At 33.6% G+C, this 20,817-nt stretch overlaps 2 protein-coding genes across 5 annotated transcripts in view; one reads left to right on the top strand and one right to left on the bottom strand.

The window, feature by feature from the left end:
- The first annotated feature begins 3,039 nt into the window (after positions 1–3,039).
- The window catches only part of LOC101884567 (SH3 and multiple ankyrin repeat domains protein 1), a 146,818-nt gene continuing 129,040 nt past the window's right edge, over positions 3,040–20,817 (top strand). For 3 of the 4 annotated variants that reach the window (XM_073941112.1, XM_073941115.1, XM_073941119.1), the window contains exons 1-2: positions 9,579–9,667; positions 9,749–9,848. The gene's annotated coding sequence lies outside the window, so the exon portion shown is untranslated. Of the gene's footprint in view, positions 3,109–6,686; positions 6,746–7,093; positions 7,178–7,272; positions 7,371–9,271; positions 9,668–9,748; positions 9,849–20,817 lie in introns of those variants that run through there. The other variant, XM_073941113.1, reaches the window with a different exon arrangement.
- Positions 4,109–11,657, bottom strand: LOC570021 (uncharacterized). Its single transcript, XM_701445.10, has 7 exons — positions 11,444–11,657; positions 10,286–10,330; positions 9,585–9,803; positions 9,220–9,507; positions 7,067–7,345; positions 6,096–6,335; positions 4,109–5,442 (listed from the first exon to the last, which is right to left on the bottom strand). Exons 1-7 carry the CDS (start codon positions 11,466–11,468, stop codon positions 4,844–4,846), a joined length of 1,695 nt encoding a protein of 564 aa, XP_706537.4. The 5' UTR covers positions 11,469–11,657; the 3' UTR covers positions 4,109–4,843.

Here is a 20,817-nt window from a genome sequence, read left to right as displayed (position 1 = left end):
AATTGAAAGTGTAATTTAATTGACTTATTTATTATTGATTTATTTCTTTATTTTCCTTTATTGATTACATTTAAAACTGCTAATCATTTTTATCACAATTTATTTTATACAAGGGGTCATACAGCATTATATTTTATTCAAGATATTGGTTTTATTTTCATACAAGTGTTCGAAACTTCCAAAATTGTCTTGATTTCAACTTTGTCTAAACTGTACATATTGAGTGTCTGTGAAATTAAAACATACAAAATAATTATCTTTTCATTAACATAGTTTACAACTTAACCTACATACACATTTAACAAAAAAAAATACAAACAAAACATTTTCTTAATCATGTCATTTAAACTATACAATTGAAAAAGTCTCTGCTCTTCTGGGTAAAATGCTATAGTGTGGGGTATAAATTAGTTCAAGCTTGATGGCATGTAAATGATTTTACTATGATATTTCACACCAGAACAGTCACGGGGTAAATTTTACCCATTGCTGATTTTCAAATGTATATAACAAATTTTCAATAAAAGATTCAAGCCTCCTAGACATTGAATTTTACCAAAATTGTCTCATTTACAATTTTCTGATTTTAGGCTATTAATTGTTTGGATAAACCAGATCAAAAACGGGGCATTTATAGATATAAGTTCCATCATGGGTCGAATACCAGCTATAAAATGCCTGTAATTAATGTATGTGCTGCTTATGTTTTAACCTTCACCCACTGAAATTGTGGTTGTAATAAAGTGACATTGAGTAAAAGAAGGTGATTTTTGGATGCCGAAGAAGTGTTAGAAGATGATTGATGGAGAGTCATAGTGGGGAAATAAGTGATGTGTTCTGGGTCACCTCTGCATCTGATGGCTCAATCTTTTTGATTTAGTGGCTAATTCGTAGGATATTGTTTAATCTCATTCTTATATTTTAATACGATTTTCTCATCCTTTGATTATGATTGAGTTGTGGGATGGGGTTTGATATTTGGTATTCAGTTTAACAGGACGATTTTTTTTCAACACATCTTTAAACAGTTTTAATATCTTATCTAATAACTGATTTCTTTAATCTTTGCCATGATGACAGCAAATAATATTTGACTAGATCTTTTTAAAGATACTTGTATTCAGCTTAAAGTGACATTTAAAGGCCTAATTAGGCAAATAAGGGTAATTAGGCAAGTCATTGTATAACTGTGGTTTGTTCTGTAGACAATCCAAAACAAATATTGCTTAACAGGGCTTTCTTCAGAAAACAATTTTAGGAAATATTGTGAAAAGTCCCTTGCTCTGTTAATCCTCATTTGGAAATTAATAATAAAAAAGAGCTAATAATTCCATATATCTCTTCAGCATGGCTCATTTTAGAAAATTCTCAGTATATTCACTTTTGAAAGGGACAGTTTATAGAAAAAGATGAAAGATTTGCTATTGTTTACTCACCATCATATCATCTTAAATGTTCTTTTGTTTTTGAGGTGCTTTGGTAAATGCTATTTATCAGCCCCAAAAATAAATAAATAAATTGTATAAAATATTGACCTCTTAAATGTGTTAACTAATGAATTCTGTCATGATGCGGGTAACCATTAATGACAAGGGGACAGTTTAACAGTGATATAAGTTTGTAAACTTAAAACTTATGTGAGGAAAATAAAATTATTTTAAAGGTGTTAAAGATTAACGTATATATATATAAATATTTTTTTTGCTGTTATCCAGATTCAGTACACCAAGAAATTAGGATGTCTCACAATAATATTATTGATGTGTAAATTTACCCTTAAACTAGCTTTTCTGAATTACACAAAATTCTTTGCTGATCAGGAATGTGCAGTCACTGATTAAATACATGAGTAACCAGTGGGGTGTACAGCCAAATCAGTACTGCAGCGACATCTTGTGGTGAACAGAGAGATTTTGATCATACCTCAGCGCTTTCCTTTAATAAACAAACACTGAACTACAGTTGCATTGTAATAAACGTTTATTATTGCGTTTTGCATTCGACTACACAACTGTGAACAACAAACAACAATCGCAAAATACATTGCTCATCATACTGCGGATAAAATGCTTCATAAAAACAAGATACTTACAATAATATACATGACACAGAATTAAAACAGCATATATTGATGATTAGAAATAGTGCAAATAATGATGTAAATGCTAAGAACTGTTACGTTTCTAATATTAAACAAACCAGTATAATTAGTTCAACCCTTGGTTAATGAATATATTTAGCCAGTTTATGTGCTGTTTAGTGCCATACAAGCATAATCTGTACAATCAATAACATGATGCAAATATTCACAAATAACTGACTCTGTGTAATTGTGTGTGAATGTAACTTCTCAAAGGCTGAAGCTGTGTAAAAAATGTGTCTGGTGTTTGTTTATGCTTGATGCTATGTACATCAGATTTCAGTGTAATTCTGTCTCCTTATACGCAGAATGGATCTGAATACATGAAACTGAAAGAAAATGTGTCTGAATCGTGACCGTGTGTGTGTGTGTGGATATGCAAATGTTGTGTAGTTTGCTGTGTATTTATATTTATTTAAAATATAGACTTTTTTATTTTATAATATTTTTATTGTTTATATTCACTATATGCACTTAATTTATTTGTATTACCAGTAAAGTGTGTGATTTTTTTCTTGACTAACTTTGATGATTGAGTTAAGTTATGATAAAATAAAATAACACAATTACCTTAGGAAAGCAAAATATTCTATGATAAAATGTTTTTTATGTTTTCTTTCAGGAATGGATGTGGATTAAGTGGAATCGGATCTGAATGTGAGTTTATGATTGTCTCACACACTTTCTTGACAAAAAAACCCTGATATTTTATGCCACGATCAGCTCCTATTCAATTTATAAACACTCGACCTAATTTTCTCATCAACCATGCTGTCCTTTGTGTATTTTTCATCAGATTTAAGACAAACGAATACAAAATATTAGGCGAAATAATTAGTTTGTGCCTCTGAGCTTTCGTGAAGCTTCTCGTTAAAGTTTAACGTGATGACGTTTACTTTAAGCGGGAACTTTTTAACGGACGTTTGGCAGACGATGACCTGAAGCGGAGGTTGTACCGTCAGTAGCAGGTAAGAATAGCCTATATTTGTTTAAACTTTAATATATATAATCATTTTCTGTCTCATACTCGCCTAATTATTTTGCATGGGGACACATGCAAACTGGGGGGGGGACAAAGAACTGATGTACAGTGAACCATTACCGGCGTCATCTTTATGTTTGGGTTCTCCGGAGAGACCCGGTTGTTGGTGTTTTGTCCCTTAACAGATATTTTCTGTGAAATATGAGATTTTTTTTTACAGCACGTTAAAATTACATGCATGCCTAACCATTGCTACTGAAGTAGTTAGTGATTCTCACCAGCTAATTGTGCTGCAAGTTGACTAGCCGATAATTCGTAGTTAACATAAAGAACTAAATCTGCCCGAGAATATATATATATATAATTATGAATATAATGTAGAATTATCAATATTATAAAGACAACAATAAGGTTTTCTGTATACCACTAAAGAACTGAATCTATACAGTATGAACTATTATAAATAATTCATAAAGTATCAGTACTATAAGCAAGTAATTTATAATAATAAATATTTTTCACTAATAACTATTTGGTTATCACTGTGCAGCAATATATTGACTATTGTAATGTAAATGATTATAAGAGAAATTGCAACAATTTTAAAAATTAAAAATATTTATGGCTCAGTTGAGGTCTTTAAAATATGTATTGTCATTTAAATGTACAGATAAAGTGTTATGGAATTAATCATTTTGAAGTGTAATTTGGATTTTTTTAGACTAAAAAAAAATCACAAAATTGTAAGGTGCTTAAAAGATTTGCCTGCAGATTCTCACTTTAAAAAAAGTAAAAAAGAAATCTGCCAATTAAATACATTTGCTCAATTATATATGCAAAACATGTGCTCAACAATATGATCAATATACTTACATCACAGTTTCGACTTGTTTGCTACTTTTGACTGTTTTATTTGCTAATTTTTAAATGTAATTTATTAATTCTAATATTAGTAATCTATATGAAACCCACAACAATTAAAAAAGGCATGTAAATCAGTTTAATTGTCAGAAGTGGACACCTCACTTTGACTGTTGAAGCTTACAGACTTTATGAACACAATGGGGGGGATTGTTTTTGGAAAAATCTTTCATCTTGTTTAATATAGTTCCAAACATCTGGTACTACATAAGGACAAGCAAACGAGAATGAAAGAATAAAAAAATATATAAAAACTGAAGAAGTGATCGAATATTTCCCAGAGATGGGTTGCGAATAGAAGGGCATCCGCTGCGTAAAAATGTGCTGGATAAGTTGGCAGTTCGTTCCGCTGTGGTGACCCCGGATTATTAAAGGGACTAAGCCGACAAGAAAATTAATGAATGAATGATCGAATATTAACCTGCACTAGCTGTAAAGCTATGGAGAAGCAAGGATTTATAAAGATAATCTATATAATAATTTGCCTGTTTGTAAACATTAAATGGATAGTTCACCCAAAAATATACATTTACTCACCCTCAAGTGATTCTAAACCTTTATGAGTTTCTTGAATCTGTTGAACACAGAAGATATTATGAAGAAAGCTGAAAACCTGTAACCATTGACTTCCATATTAGGAAAAACAAGCTTTCCAGCTTTCTTGAAAATAGCTTTATTTGTGTTTGACAGAAGAAACTCAAACATGTTTGAAACAAGTAAAAGGTGAGTAAATGATGACAGAATTGTCTTTTTTTTTGTGATCTAGCCCTTTAATGTGGCCCTTTTTCTTCCTGGTTTCCTCATTCTGTCTCTTTGCTAGGCTCCTTTTTCTGTTTCTCAGCCTTCAGTTCTTCATATGGATTTTCCTCCTCTGTCAAGGCCTCTCCGGCTTTCTGAGAGAGATGTTCAAATGCTTTCCCTGCTTCTCCTTCTGGGTTTTTGGAGGCATCTGAACTCAGTGTCTGGTAAACCTCGGCTTTGACGCTCTCAAGACCCTGATACCCTCCTTCACCCTGACTTTGACCTTCAGAACTCAGTGTCTGGTAGACCTCGGCTTTGACGCTCTCGAGACCCTGATACCCACCTTCACCCTGACTTTGACCTTCTCCAGATCCCAGTGTGTGGTACACTGTCTCTTCCTTTGTCTTTTTCAGGGGCTCATATTCCCCCTCAGCCTTGTCCTTGCCCGTGCTCTCACCCAGAGTGTGATAAACCGCAGTATCTTTAAGATGGAGTTGCTCATAGTCTCCACCTGTTGTTTTGTCTTTATTGGCCTCTTGAATGTTGCTTTCCCTCTTTTTTCTCTGCTTCTTCGCAACCAGCGCCACGATCAACAACCCAATGACCAACAGAAGTAACCCGAGGATGATGGGCAACACATTTCCTGACCCAGATTGTGCTGTGAAAATGAAAGACAGAATGAATTTTCATGGTAAAAGTTAAAATGAGACGTTTTGTGGTTGTACAGGCCTGTACTGAGAATCGAAATGGTCTTTTTTTTTGCATTGCTTGCACAATTAACATCAATTAGCACTGTAGACAGAAGTGTATATATATATATATATATATATATATATATATATATATATATATATATATATATATATATATATATATATATATTTCTGTGGAAAGCATATGGGTGGCAGACATGTTGAGAACACCACAGAAAATAAAGTAACAAACATACATTATGTTAAAGCAATAGTTCACACAAAAATCTAAATTTCCTCAGTTTACTCATCCTCAAGTGACTCATAAAGGCTTTAGAACATTTTTGAGTGAACTATCCTTTTAATAACAGGAATATATTCGTTAAACTAATATTTTTGTATGACATTATTTAAAACAAACAATAAATTAGTTTTGGTTTGTTACCAGGGCAGTACTATTGCATTTTTAGAGCTGAAATAAAAAAAAAAAATCTAGATAGACTTTAAAAACTAAAAGTGCTAGAAACACACTAAAAATTAAGAAAATAAAAATTATAAAAACAGTGAAATAAAATTACATAGCGTATGAAGTATGGACCATTTGCATATGTATTATTACCTTTGTGTCTGTAATGTTGGCTGAAACGGGAGAAACCTTTTCCACAGTTCATCCTGCAGGAGTAATTTCCTGCTTCCTTAAGATAAATAGTAGGATTGTCTTCAGGCAGTCTTGTGCGGTTGTACTTGTCATTAAATGGTGTGTAATACCAGTAGCAGGACGTGCAGTTATCGGGACATTTAGGACATGAACACTCTAGGTAGTGCCCAGATACTGTAATACTTGCAGCAGGAGGTCCATCTGCACCAGACACAAAAACAACACCCAAACACTCTCAGATTTATTATGCAAACTGAATGAGCATTTCAGAAATTGATTATTTTCATTGCAGTTAAAATCATGTTTTTGTGAAAGTTTATAGTTTCTGTTGAGCAATTTCTTTATATAGGATACATTTATATAGGATATATAGGTTTTATTTGATTGGAATAAAAGAGCAGTTTTTGCATATTTTATAAGTTACATCAATTCTGAAGCTCAGTATCCTCCCAGCTATTGGTGTTAATCAGGCAACTGGTGGAAAATTCCACAATTATCTGAAAAGTTATTTATCTCTCAGCTTAACTTTTCCTGTTTTTCTGACTTTGCAAGCTGTGAGCTGTTTAAGAGAAAGTGAGCAGTGTGAGAGACTAGCATCAGGTACACTTCAGGTAATCTTTCTTCGTGCTTCAGTCATTGCTGTTCTTCAATTTTGCCTTTTGTGTTTTTCTCCAAATAAAGGGAATTTGTCATTTGATTGTTGTTAAACAATGTTCAGCAAGTTGCATATAGCCACTATTAAAATTCCTTAAAATTTTGTTTTGATAATGTGAAAATAAATGTATTATATATTTATATTTATTTTAATATTTAATAAATCATATATCTATCTGATTTTGATCTCTGCTGTATGAATGTAAATGCAATGCTATATTAAGTGTACAGTATAGTGTTAGGTGTTGTGTTTGTGTTGTTTTGTAATTTTTTTTTACCTATAACTTTGATCTCCTGGGCATCAGAATCTCCCTCCTTCTCTGCAGCGGTTGCACTGATGTGGCTGTACCTGTAGGTGGCGTGGCAGTGGTATGTGCCGGAAGCTTCTGGTGTGGCAGTGATATTATATGTATCTGCAGTGATGTCTGGGATTTCTATTTGATTCTTATAGAAAGTTGCCTTTTCCACTTTCTCTGCACCCCAGGCCACACACCTGAGAGCCACAGAATCACCCAGCAGCGCTGGAGCAGCTGGAGGCTCCAACATCACCAGTTTATCTAAGAAACACAAACAAATACACAGGTCAGACTGCACATCCATCATATACGGCACCAGTGCACCACACCAATGCCTCACATCCAAACAATTTAAGATGTATTTTAATTGCACATCGACTAGCTTTAAAAACACTTACAGAATACTTTAAGGTCACCTGCTTATTAACCTAATATCTAATCAGACAATCGACCAAAAGTAACTTATTACATTTGTGCATGTTGGTAAATAAGGACATTCAGGGTGTGACCCTGGACCACAAAATGCACAGGTTATGTTGCATCAGTATATTTTCAGCTATAGTCAAAATGTCATATGGGTGGGGTGGCTTAGTTGTGCTCTGGTTTCTCTCACAGTCCAAACACATGCAGTATAGGGGAATTGAATAAAACCGAAGTGGATGAGTGGGTATGAGTGTTTCCCAGTGCTGGGTTGCAGCTGGTAGGGCATTCTCTGTGTACAACATATGCTGGAATAGTTGGTTATTCATTTTGCTGTGGTGACCCCTGAAATGGAGACTATGAATGAATTTTATACGGGTCAAACTAATGGTTATTTTTATGTCATCATTAGAATATTATATGAAGATCAGGTTCCATCAAGAGGTTTTGTGAATAGTTTTCACTGTAATTTGATTATTATTATGTAATGCTAACAGCTTCATTTGGACAGCTTTAAATAGGCATGCACCGATACCAGCATCGGGTCGATACTTGGTTAAAATACTCGTACTCGTATCAGACATGAAAGGCCGATACCACGCACCGATACCACTCAACAGTAATTCACTACATGGATGCGATTTGTTGTCCTACCTGAGATCAATGTCTTAATGTATTAATTAGCCTAATGTATTATATATTAATAGCTTAGTCCTTATAAACAGTCCATTTATAAAATACATTATTAACGAATCTATTGGCTACTAAAGAATAAACCGAATACGCAGATCATTGCATAATGATCACAGCTAAACAAGCTAGTACTCATTTTATTTATAAACTATGAAAAAAAAAAATTAAGTAATGAAAAATTATGTAAAAATTTAAAGACTACAGGCTAAATAAAAGCTTCTTGTCAGAGCTGAATATCACTGCTGTCACCGCATGCGTGTCAGTTTACAGCTTATGTAAAGATCAAACAGCCTATACAGATCACACAATCTCAATAAACATTTCCTGTAAATGTATAAATATTTCGATAAGTATTGTTAATGGAATATTTATAATGATATGATCTTGCTTTCAGCATTATCTTGCATCCAGCATTATCATGCATGTTTTACGCAGCAGATGTCCTTCCAGCTGCAACCCATTACTGGGAAACATTTTTACTGTGGGGCGATCATGCTACCCAATGCGCCACCGTGACGCCCATTCAGCAGATATGGCTATTAGTTTTTATGTTCCTGTTTGTCATAGTAGCCTTTGAGTTGCATTAATTAAGTCACCACAGTTTGAGCTTAACATTTTATAGACACCCTGTCAAGTTAAAAGATCTTCAATTTTCACACACAACACAGCTCATCACTGTCAGTATCAAAAGCAGTGGACCAAATCACCTTTCTGGCAGGTGTGCTGAAGCAAGTTGGAGCTAAACTATGCAGATCTCCGGCCCTCCAGGACCGAGTTTGGACACCCCAATATAAACCTCTTTTAGAGATTTCTTCTTCTGTGGATCACAATCAAAGATTTTGACAGAAAAGTCCAATTTTAATAAAGTTACTAATGTTTAGTGTTGTTTTTGGGCCTTATTAACCTTTTTTAGTCTTCGCACAGAGGGAAGTGTTACAAGGTTAAAATGATATGAATGACGCTATCCTTATATCTATTCACAGGATATTTTAAATACAAAAGCAAGTGGCTGAATGAGTCACCTGTCATCTTCAGTGTCACAGCATTGCTTCGATGTGTTTTGTTTTTATTCAGGCACCAGAAAGTGGCTCTTTCTGCTTCTTTGAGTTCTGCAAAGATAACAGCCCTCTTCAACTTCTTATTAACATCAATTCTATTAAATTTGACTCCACTCTCGCCACGCAACGCAAAACACTTCCAGTTGTGGAGTTCTTCAGCATCGTCCACCTGCAGCACCAGGTTTCTTCCTTCTCCTTTAGTTATCACAGCACCTCCTACAGATGGGGAGAGCTGAGCAAGAGCCTCCAGCACTGAGAGACACAGAGATCATGAGTAACAGCAGGAGGAACAGACCATTGTGGATTTACATTTAGGATGGTGTTCATACCCAGTACAGTGAGGGGGACCGGAACACTCTTCTCTCCGTTCTGCTCACATTCATATTGCCCATTGTTGTGTGGTGTCACTGTGGTAAGAAGCATTACATGATTCTGATGGGGTTGTTCTATTCCGTTAATAATCCATTTTGTTGGGTTGCTTCCTCCTTTACAGATGAAAGTGACGTCGTCTCCAACATACACCTGTGGGAATCTCGGCAGGCGAGACACTAAGAGGAAAAACACACATGTGAGAGAAACATCTCTAACAGCAGGTTGTCTATTTGAGTTCTATTGTGAAACATGAGTGATTGATTCATTTACAATAATTGAAAGCTACAGTCCACTGGCCACTCCACCACAGCTGTCTTCTAAATATAATATAATAATCTAAAAGTTCCAAAGAGTTATGAAACATTATTTGTGGGAACCCGAATTGAGAACTACTGGTCTAGGGACATCAGAGGCAGAGACACCAGGATGAGGCTCTTTATGAATGAGGTACTTCATACACACTGACATTTTCTACAGACGGTCTGCAGATCTGTGCTGGGTTTTGCCCTTGATGTGCGTATAATAGTTTAGTTTTGACAATAAATGTTTTGAACTGATCATCTTCAGAAACTGATCTTCACCGCATGCCCTGTGTTGATGGCCATATGCGCATTCTGAAGCATGTGAATAGAGCTTAATGAAGTGTGGGTTTATTTACCTTCTGGTTTCTCTCCATTGTCTTCCTTTATGAGCACCAAAAACACTGAAACAAAAAAGATAAGTCAGTTTATTTTCTGGACAAAGACATTTTCATTTTAAAAAGCTGCATTATCATTGAACTGAGACGGCTGCCACACCCAGGCAGTTCTGGGAGAATAATCACATTAGGCTGTGTATGCATTTACTTATTTAATAACACATAATGATTTATTTAAAACTAAAGAACTAGAAGAACACATCAAAATCAGTTTAATTATATGCTGAATTATAATTCTTTTTTTAAAATTATAATTAAATTTAAAAAGTAAAAATAGTTTTTATTGGTATTCCATGTTTTTTTTTTACTTCTCAAATATTTAATTTCTTAACAATTATAATTTCATTAATTTAATATTAATTTAGTTATATAATATAATTACAATTATATTTCTTAACAGATTCTATCTATTCAGATTATATCAATATCAGATTTCTGCTAATACTGTGCTTCATAAATTTAATAATAATAATAATGGGTAACCAAAATGTGGTAACACTTTACTAACATGAAAAAACAGTGAACAATACATTTATTACGGTATTTGTTCATGGTAGTTAACATTAGTTAATTAAAATGCACACAGTGCATTAACTAATGATAACAAGCATGAATTTGGATTGGTAAATTTTGAACAATGATTAATAAATGCTTTACAAGTACTGTTCATAATTAGTTCATGTTAGTAAATAGGTTAACTAATAAAATGTTATTGTAAAGTGCGATCAAAAAGTTTATATAAATCTAACTGAACAAATGAACCCAATGTCATGCTTATCCAACCCAACATTCTGTAGCGTGCACAACAGCAATTTAAAAGTAGTGTGTATATTTTTCAAAGTACCTTTTGTAATAAAAAAAATAATAATAATATATATATATATATATATATATATATATATATATATATATATATATATATGTATAATATAAATCTGTGAAACAAAATTATGACACTAATCAGATATCTTAACACACACCAATTTATTAACCACATAAACTTCTGTTTTTGCAAATGGGTTGGGTAAACTCCAAAACTGTAAACAACTAAAATAAATGTAAACATATTTCATCACACAGAATCAGAGCGCCAGATGATACTAAACCCTTGTGTTTTACCTGACAGTGTCAGCAAAGACTTCATCTCTGTCGGTGGAATTGACTCGCGTTGTCCGCCTGTCAGAAAGAGAAAAATGACTGATGGAAAGAAAGATGAGTCAGATGTAGAAGTTTGGGGAAGTGGAGATAGAGGGTTTATCAGTGGTACTGCATTCAGCCTGCATGTTTGAGTATGTTTCTCATTGTGTATGTTTAGATTGATCTTGTTTATTCTGACAGGGACGTTTTTTTTTCTCTTATGGCACTTTGAGCAGCATCTGCCGCACCCCTTTGGTCACACTGAGTCAGCAGGCTGCGTTTAACAGCTCATTTCAGCTGTATATTTGTGTTTCTGCATTTGTCTTTAGTTGTTATTAAGTTTTTTTATATACACAATGTGTGAATTCGCAGATGGTTAGTGTTTGAGCGTGAAAAAAGAATGACAGATTTAATGTATTAATTATATATATATATATATATATATATATATATATATATATATATATATATATATATATATATATATATATATATATATAATATACAGTGTATATAATAAGAAATGATTTAACTATGAAGTTTATCAGCACTAAAACCGGCATGGGGTAAATTTTACCCATTGCTGATTTTCAAATGTACATAACAGACCTTCAATAAAACATTTAAGCCTTTCAGACATTAACTTTTACTAAAATTCTCTCATTTACAATTCAGTAATGTTAAAAATGGTGGAAACTATATACTGTTGAAGTCAGAATTATTAGCCCTCCTTAGATTTTTTTTTTCTTTTTTAAATATTTCCCAAATTATGTTTAACAAGGACATTTTCACAGTATGTCTGATAATATTTTTTCTTCTGGAGAAAGTATGATTTGTTTCATTTTGTCTAGAATAAAAGCTGTTTTTAATTTTTTGAAACCATTTTAAGTACAAAATTATTAGACAAAATTAATATTTTGCAATCGTTATACAATAACTTGCCTAATTACCCTAACCTGTCTAGTTATAGTCTATGTATAGAAGTGTCTTAAAAATATCTAGTCAAATATTATTTACTGTCTTCATAGTAAAGATAAAATAAATGCATTATTAGAAATGAGTTTTTAAAACTATTATGATTAGAAATGTGTTTAAAAAAATCTTCTCTCTAAAAATAAACAAGCAGTCGAATAATTCAGGTGGGCTAATAATTCTGATTTCAAATGTATACATATATATAGCCAATATATATAGCCTACCATTCTGAAAGTGATAAATGGCCTGCATAAAAAAAATTCTCGAACTAAAGCAACAGGACAAAAATATGTCTAGATGATGACTAGACATATAAAATTCTAAAAAGAATTTGTCTTTGGGTAAAACTCGTTAAATATGTTAAATACTGTTTTAAACAAATTAAAATAGATTTATTGATTTAAATTGATTAAAATATATATTATTTAGCATTTAATGCACTGTTTTTGTTAAAACATTTTCATGTTAAATGCAAGTAAGTCGTAAAGAAAATTAATTGTAAAGAAGTACAATTATTCCAGAATAATCTTAATTTATATTTTTTTAAAATAGCATGTATATTATCAGGAATGCTGTTAAAACAAAATGCTACAATATTTTAAAAATATATCATTTTAATTCAGAGTGTAGTGTATATCTTCTCAAATAGCACGAAAATGTAAGTTTTGATCAAGAAAGGTCAAATCTGTTATTCTAGAAGATTTCATAAAATATAGTTAACCTGAAATGACCTTCTGCTCAGCCTGATGCTCTGTTTACTTTGCAGTGTTACCAGAGAACTTTCTCTTTCCTGCTGTAGTCTCAGTCTCGATTAACAAAACTGCATGTTATTTTAGTGCAAAGTGTGGAAGCTCAGCGTTTTGTGCAGTTCCTTAATGTGCAGTATTGGATAAAAGCAGATAGTTGTTGTAAAATGGGTCATTCAGATGCATGTGGACCGTTTATAAAGATGTTTTAGTTGTTGAGTTGATTTTTTTGTAGTTCCTCATTCTTTGCTCTTTTTAAGCAAGAGGAGCTTGCTTTGCCATGTGTGTGCTTGTTTTGTGTGTCTGCGTGTCTTGTGTATACATGCCCATGTGTGTGTTACTTTCCTGTGCAGTTCCCAGAATACTCATTGATGGTGTTATTTATGAACAGAGGCATGCTTAGTCAGCAGTTTCATAGATCTTTATTTTAGACTGAATAGAGTTTGTATTTAACAAATGTACTATAGTTATTTCCCCTATTATTCAATTCAATTCAAGTTTATTTGTGTAGCGCTTTTTACAATACTTATTGTTTCAAAGCAGCTTCACAAAAGGTGCACATTATTGCATTACAATCAAATTAAGTTAAAGTTACAATCCAATATAGCTTATTATATATAGACATAGTTAACCTGCAGTTTTATAGCTTATAGGTGATGTCTATGTGTAAGGCAAGGCAAGTTTATTTATATAGAACATTTCAAACACAGTGGCAATTCAAAGTGCTTGACATAAACAAAAATAATAAAAGACAGGTTTAAGGACATAAAAACAAACAATAAAAATTATTTAAAACAGATTAAAACGAGTTAATACAGGCTATAAAAGAATAAAAAAGAAAAACAATAGTATGATCTGTCGGACGTAGCACAGTGCTCATTCAGTAAAGGCACAGCTAAACAGATGTGTTTTCAGACTCAATTTGAATGTGCCTAATGTTGGAGCACATCTGATCATTTCTGGAAGTGTACATGCTAGGGGTGTCACGATTTAGATTTTTAATCGAAATCGATCGAAATTTATGCTCAATTTCGATTATCGAATCAAAAAATAGAATCGTCGATGCTGCCACGCCCCCATGTCACGTCAGCTTGGCTAGCCAAGCGGGAAAATAACAGGCTTGTTGAAGTGCTTGTTAAACTGCAGAAGCAGGAGACCTGTCGACAGAACTTAAACCCTCTCCTCTTTCACTGAAGTCGCCGGTGTGTAAGCATTTTGAATTTCCAGTGAGTTATGTTGACAACGTTCGTGTTGTCGACAAAAAACACAGTTTTGCAAGCTCTGCTATGTACGTATTACGTACGGTTCGTCTGATAGACAACATCGGCATCGCGATCTTCCGCCCGCCCCCGTTGCAAATCTGCTCGCGAAAAGTACACACTCAGGCCCTGTTTACACCAGTCTTTGTTTTTAAATGACATTTTAGAACGACAACGATTTGACATCCACAGTGGCGTGTAGCATTTCTGAGCAGCCCTCAGAGCAGCCCTTTTTTAGGGGTAAAACAAAGACCATGCAGGTCAGGTAGTTTAAACGGTAGGCTACAAATAATTAATTGGTCATTAATTAATTAATTATTCATAATCGAAAATCTAATCGTGCCTTTAGAATCGAAAATGTAATCGAATCGAGGATTTGGAGGATCGTGACACCCTTAGTACATGCTTAATGAAGTGTATTAAGTGTGTGTTGTCCTCTAAGTCCTCGATTATATTGGTTATGTTATACAGTTATATTATACGGGTTGTTTTCCTAAATAATTGTAGCACTTATAATGTGCTGGTCTTTATATTTACATTTATGTTTTAATAGACAATTTTGTTTGTAATTGACTTGCAATGGAGGATCAAAAGCAATTTGTCAAATATTCATCTTTATCTGTTCACATAACATAGCATATTAATGCACATTCCTGAAATAAAGAACTAACAAACAACAACAACAACATCCTCTAATCATCTTGAGCTCTTAAACTAGTAAGTCTAACCAAACTAAACTAGCAAAATTAGCAAGGATGTCGACATAATATATAACAAGTAATTACAATTTCTCAGTTTTTTAAATAACTAAATAAGCCGTATTGTAAAATAAAAAGAAAATGTTGATTTATGTACTTTTTTGTGTTTTTTAAAAATATATTTTGTTCTTTTAAAAAATTATCTTACTTTAAAGAACTGAAAGTAATTGGAGAGTGAGTCTTATTTCAAAACTTTTTGCACCCCTCACATTTCTTTTTATAACTTATCAGCCCTGGACAAAGGCGTTATGAATGACTAATATCTAATGACCGAGAAATACAGTAAACACCAGACTGATGGTCAGTGTCTTTTGACATGTTGGGGATTTTGAGGTTGTTTGTGAAAGCAGAAGTCATTCCAATAGTTTCTTTTTTAGAAACTTGCTTTAGGTATAGAAAGAGAAACTAAAAAGTAAGGGGTTGGTTGGTTCTTACTGACCAGTAGGTTTACTTAACGCTCTTTCCTATATCAACAACACTGGTGTCAGAAGTATTCACATTCATTACTCTGGTAGAAGTATAGATACTAAAATTTAAAACATACACTCAGGAGATGTGTGGCTTTTGATCTATAACTTTTCTGTGTTGATCCAGGACTAATTTCACATATTTGTTTATGAAATAATAAAATGTTTAGTGCGGTGCAATTTTTTTACATTACTTAAGCATCCATAACATTTTTTTCAGTTAAAGCATTATAAACACTAGATAAAGGATAATAAAGCCCAGAGTGTCTTCTTTCCAATGATACACAAACTGTGAATGTAGACCAAATCATTCAGCAACTGTAGATGTTTTAGCTTTGGGAAGATAATTTTAGATAAAGTGCCTCTGACGGTGAGGGAGAGAAGGACATCAACATAGCCTCAGAAAACTTTTTAAAGAAATCTCATTTTGCATGCTATCGTTATCAAATTTAAAATATTAACTCGTGAAATACTTGGCTTTCAAGTCATATTCTTTTCTAGGACATTACATTAATGTTTTCCTGTGTTTGTATATGAAAAACAAATATTGAACACTTTTTTTTCCTCATGACTTCATAATGTACACTTTTTTATATTTTTTAACATACAACATCTCCTTTTACTACAGTAAAGCTCAAAGTGTCTTCTTTCCAATGATACATAATTTGTGTTTGTAGCTTACTGGAGTCAGGAACTGTTTCTATTTAAAGTTAGGTAGGTGTAAATCCCCAAAATTGAGTGCTGCCTAACAGGTTATGGAATAATGAAACCCTCGAGTACATTTTTTGAGATTTAACAGATTTGTGTGTGTTGAGCCTCAACTAATACAACTTTAGCATCTGTTAGCTTTAATTGTTTATAAACCTGTATAATTTTGAGCTTTTGTCAGCTAATTTCATCTTCCGGGTTTAAAATCGTTTTTGAGACGGGATCAAAATCGCTGATGTAGCGCTGTCTGCCTGTCCAGTCATGACCTGTTGGTTTTTAATTTTATATTTATAAACTGAGTTTTCTTATCCTACGAAAAGATCTGCTTTTTAATTATTCATGACAGCGCGTACTTTTCGAAAGCAGACCTGGCAAGCTGTGAGACTGCAGCCGCGCACGACAGGCAGTATTTAACCGTTCATGAAGGGTCGTATGGGTTTGTTTCCATGATCCACGGGGTTTGTTGCATGGCTTTTTTCCCTGCGATGCTGTCAGGGCTGATACAGCTGAGCTGTTTGTGTGCAGCAAGCATTTATATCGGGAGAACTGGAGAATTTGAGAATGGCGGACTTTGTGTATTATCAGTTGAGTTTGTTACCATTCAGACACATCCCCGTGATGCTGTGTTCAGCCATGATTAAAATATCCAGATTACCAGCAGGGCTAATAATGGGAATAGATGGGGAAAGAGACCTGCTGCACTGTATTACTGCATTCAGACCCGGGGATTCAGGAGGAGAGAAGCCCTCTTCATTAATAGTGTATGTATATATATATATATATATATATATATATATATTTATATATATATATATATATATATATATATATATATATATATATATATATATATATAAATAAACATGATTATCTTTCTAATAACATAATAACACAAGTGGATATGTGTATATATTATATGAAATTATTAATATCCTATTGTGTATGTAGCAGGACATTAAATTGTTTGCTGTTTATTTCTTTGCATTTTAACTTTGTAAACTATAAAATCATGCGTCTCCTCGTGGCTTGTGTCAGTTTTCTTTTCTTTTTTTTTGTCTTGAGCTGGTGAGCCAACTGACAGTTGTTCACCCCGCTCGTTTTCCTTTGCCGGCCACAACCACTCCTCTCTCTGGTCACAGCGCTCCGCCCCCATCATGCAGCATTTTTTGAAAGCATTCTGAGGTAGACTTGACAGTATAAAAGTAAATGCAATGGAAATAATGCCACAGGGACCTATATTCCACTAATATGAAATATAGTAAACGATTGTCATAGATTTTAACAATTTTTATAGACTGGAAAACTACAAATTGCATTGATAATTACCACTTGACCAATCTCTTGATATATATTACATTAGAAAAATTAAGTTCACATATAAAAATATGTCCTTCTATACCAACATCTGATTCCTTTTTTTCAGTATTTTAATGTATTTAAACCACCTTGAAATAAAATTCTGTCTTCCACACACGACCTTGCTCTCTAACATTATTAATATATATATTTTTTTACACTTTATTGTAATTTATCCTTAACTCCTTTCCAAATTTAAGACTCGTACACAATTTAGAGATTCACTCTTACTAACACCTCACACCTCACCTACAGCTTGTGCTTTTGTTTTGTACTTTGTTTTGGTTTTTTCATGTTTATTGTTAAACCTGTCTTGTGTACTTTCTTTGTTAAAAAGCAATTATTAAAACAAAAAAAGATGGTAAAGATACCCAAAATATATTTTTAAATAAGGTACCGAAGTATTTATACTTTGCTTGTCTCTTCTGATCAGGGAGCATAGTTAGGTGCAGTATGTGTGTTCTTGGCTTGTGAATTTGCATTATATCCTACAGATACAAAACATTGCTGAATAGAAACAAAGAGCTGAATAACAGACTTAGAGCAGTAAGAAACAGCTTAGCAACATGCTGGTTTTGTAAGAAACCTTAGAGATTTTCTTCTGATATGCAAAAATCTAGTTTATTAACAAGGTGACCAGACAAGAGCAGTCAGGCTTTGAGGATTACATGAATAAATGATGCATCTTTATGAGTAATGCTATTCCTATACAAGATGTTGCTGTTTTGGTTGCACATAAAAAGCAGGAAATGTTAATGACCTGATGAAACACTTACTGCAAACCAGTTTTGTAGTGGCTTCATCTCTGCTACATTTGTGTAGTAAATGAAATCTATCTGCCTGTCCATCCGTTTGTCCGTCCGTCCGTTCATTTATCTATCCACCCATTGATCCATGTCTGTTTTTACCCATCTGTCTATCTATCTATCTATCTATCTATCTATCTATCTATCTATCTATCTATCTATCTATCTATCTATCTATCTATCTATCTATCTATCTATCTATCTATCTATCTATCTATCTATCTATCTATTTATCTATCTATCTATCTATATCTATCTGTCTGTCTGTCTGTCTGTCTGTCTGTCTGTCTGTCTGTCTGTCTGTCTGTCTGTCTGTCTGTCTGTCTATCCATCCATCCATCTGTCTATCCGTCTGTCTGTCTGTCTGTCTGTCTATCTATCTGTCTGTCTGTCTATCCGTCCATCCATCCATCCATCCGTCTATCCGTCTATCTGTCTGTCTGTCTATCCATCCGTCCGTCCGTCCGTCCGTCCGTCCGTCCGTCTGTCTATCCGTCCATCCATCCATCCATCCATCCGTCCGTCCGTCTATCCGTCTATCTGTCTGTCTGTCTATCCATCCATCCATCTATCCGTCCGTCCGTCTGTCTGTCTGTCTGTCTGTCTGTCTGTCTATCTATCTATCTATCTATCTATCTGTTTGTCTGTCTGTCTGTCTGTCTGTCTGTCTGTCTATCCATCCATCCATCTATCCGTCTGTCTGTCTATCTGTCTATCCATCTACCCATCCATCCATCTATCCGTCTAACTGTCTGTCTGTCTGTCTGTCTATCCGTCTATCCGTCTATCCGTCCATCCATCTATCTATCTATCTATCTATCTATCTATCTATCTATCTATCTATCTATCTATCTATCTATCTATCTATCTATCTATCTATCTATCTATCTATCTATCTATCTATCTATCTATCTGTATGTCTATCTGTCTGTCTGTCTGTCTGTCTGTCTGTCTGTCTATCCGTCTATCCGTCTATCCATCTATCCATCTATCTATCTATCTATCTATCTATCTATCTATCTATCTATCTATCTATCTATCTATCTATCTATCTATCTATCTATCTATCTATCTATCTATCTATCTATCTATCTATCTATCTATCTATCTATCTATCTATCTATCTGTCTGTCCCTCCATCCACTCTGTGATGAGACATATAAACTTGTAGAGAGACCGAAGTGTTTATCAATTTCATGGTGGCTCTAATTTAAGGATGTGGGGCTTTGATGTTGTAGTGAGGGGACGGGGTGGGATTTGGGTCTGTTTTGAAAGGTCAGAAAGCAGGACAGCGGTGGGGAGAGATGCGAAGCCTAACACTGGCCACAAACAGGCCACATTCAGTTCCGTTTTGAAGTGAGTGACTGAAGAAAGCCATGTATTAGTAATGAGGCAACAGGACTGTTGGTAAATGACTCCAGACCTACTTACAGATGGCCGAAAATAGAGAAGTACTGAGAAAACCCACACTGAGGACTCCCTACACACAGCTCAAAGCAGAACTCGCTACAACGCTACTGTCTATGTTCAATAAGACTATACTGTACGTGCAGACAGTCAGGCAGTCAGACAGACAGACAGACAGACAGACAGACAGACAGACAGACAGACAGATAGATAGATAGATAGATGTTGCTTTGGAATTGTAAGGTTTTATCTGCGCTCTAAATGATTTTGAGATATTGAGCTTCTTCTTTAAGTTTTTGCATTCCATATAGCAAACAATATGTGTGTAACAGTTCTCATTTATACATTAACATGACAGAGACCCTAAATCTACTTTAAATGCAAATTATTTAAAATTGCAAATTGGGATAAAAAAACAGGGCAAATGCAGATCGAAGCTTCTAATTCAAAAGTCATTTTCCTCTTGGAATTATAAGGTTCTATTTGGTAGATCATTAATTGAAGCATTACTTTTCAAGAAATTCAATAAAAAATAAATCGGAGTTGTAACAATAGGTTGAGGATTGACAAAGTAAAATTTTTGCTTTCTATAACATTAATTTATTGTTTTAGGATGAATTTTTTTCTTGTTCAAATTAAGCATGCAAGGCTGAGCAAAATATTTTTTTCCAGTGCAGATTTTAATTTTACGTAATTAATATGGTAATATTAATTGAATAATATGCTTTATATGAATGATTGAATTATATTTATTGAATCATATGCACCATGAATTAAATTTGAGTATTTGCCCTTCAAGGTTTAATATCAAATTTAAAGACTTTAAAAGAAAACAGACAATGAGGAAATGAGTTTATAAAACACTGAAATATGT

The sequence above is a fragment of the Danio rerio genome, chromosome 24 (genome assembly GCF_049306965.1).
Source record: "Danio rerio strain Tuebingen ecotype United States chromosome 24, GRCz12tu, whole genome shotgun sequence".
Lineage (NCBI taxonomy): Eukaryota > Metazoa > Chordata > Actinopteri > Cypriniformes > Danionidae > Danio > Danio rerio.
Note: the sequence above shows the minus strand (reverse complement) of the source record. Positions and strands in the feature narration are given on the sequence as shown.

Excerpts from the sequence above, each read along its gene's own strand:
- LOC570021 (XM_701445.10), bottom strand. The coding sequence starts at position 11,468 with ATGAAGTCTTTGCTGACACTGTCAG. Across the intron at positions 10,331-11,443 it reads GTCTTTGCTGACACTGTCAG|TGTTTTTGGTGCTCATAAAG; the intron begins GTAAAACACAAG and ends TTTTTGTTTCAG. Across the intron at positions 6,336-7,066 it reads CCAGGAGATCAAAGTTATAG|ATGGACCTCCTGCTGCAAGT; the intron begins GTAAAAAAAAAT and ends TGTCTGGTGCAG.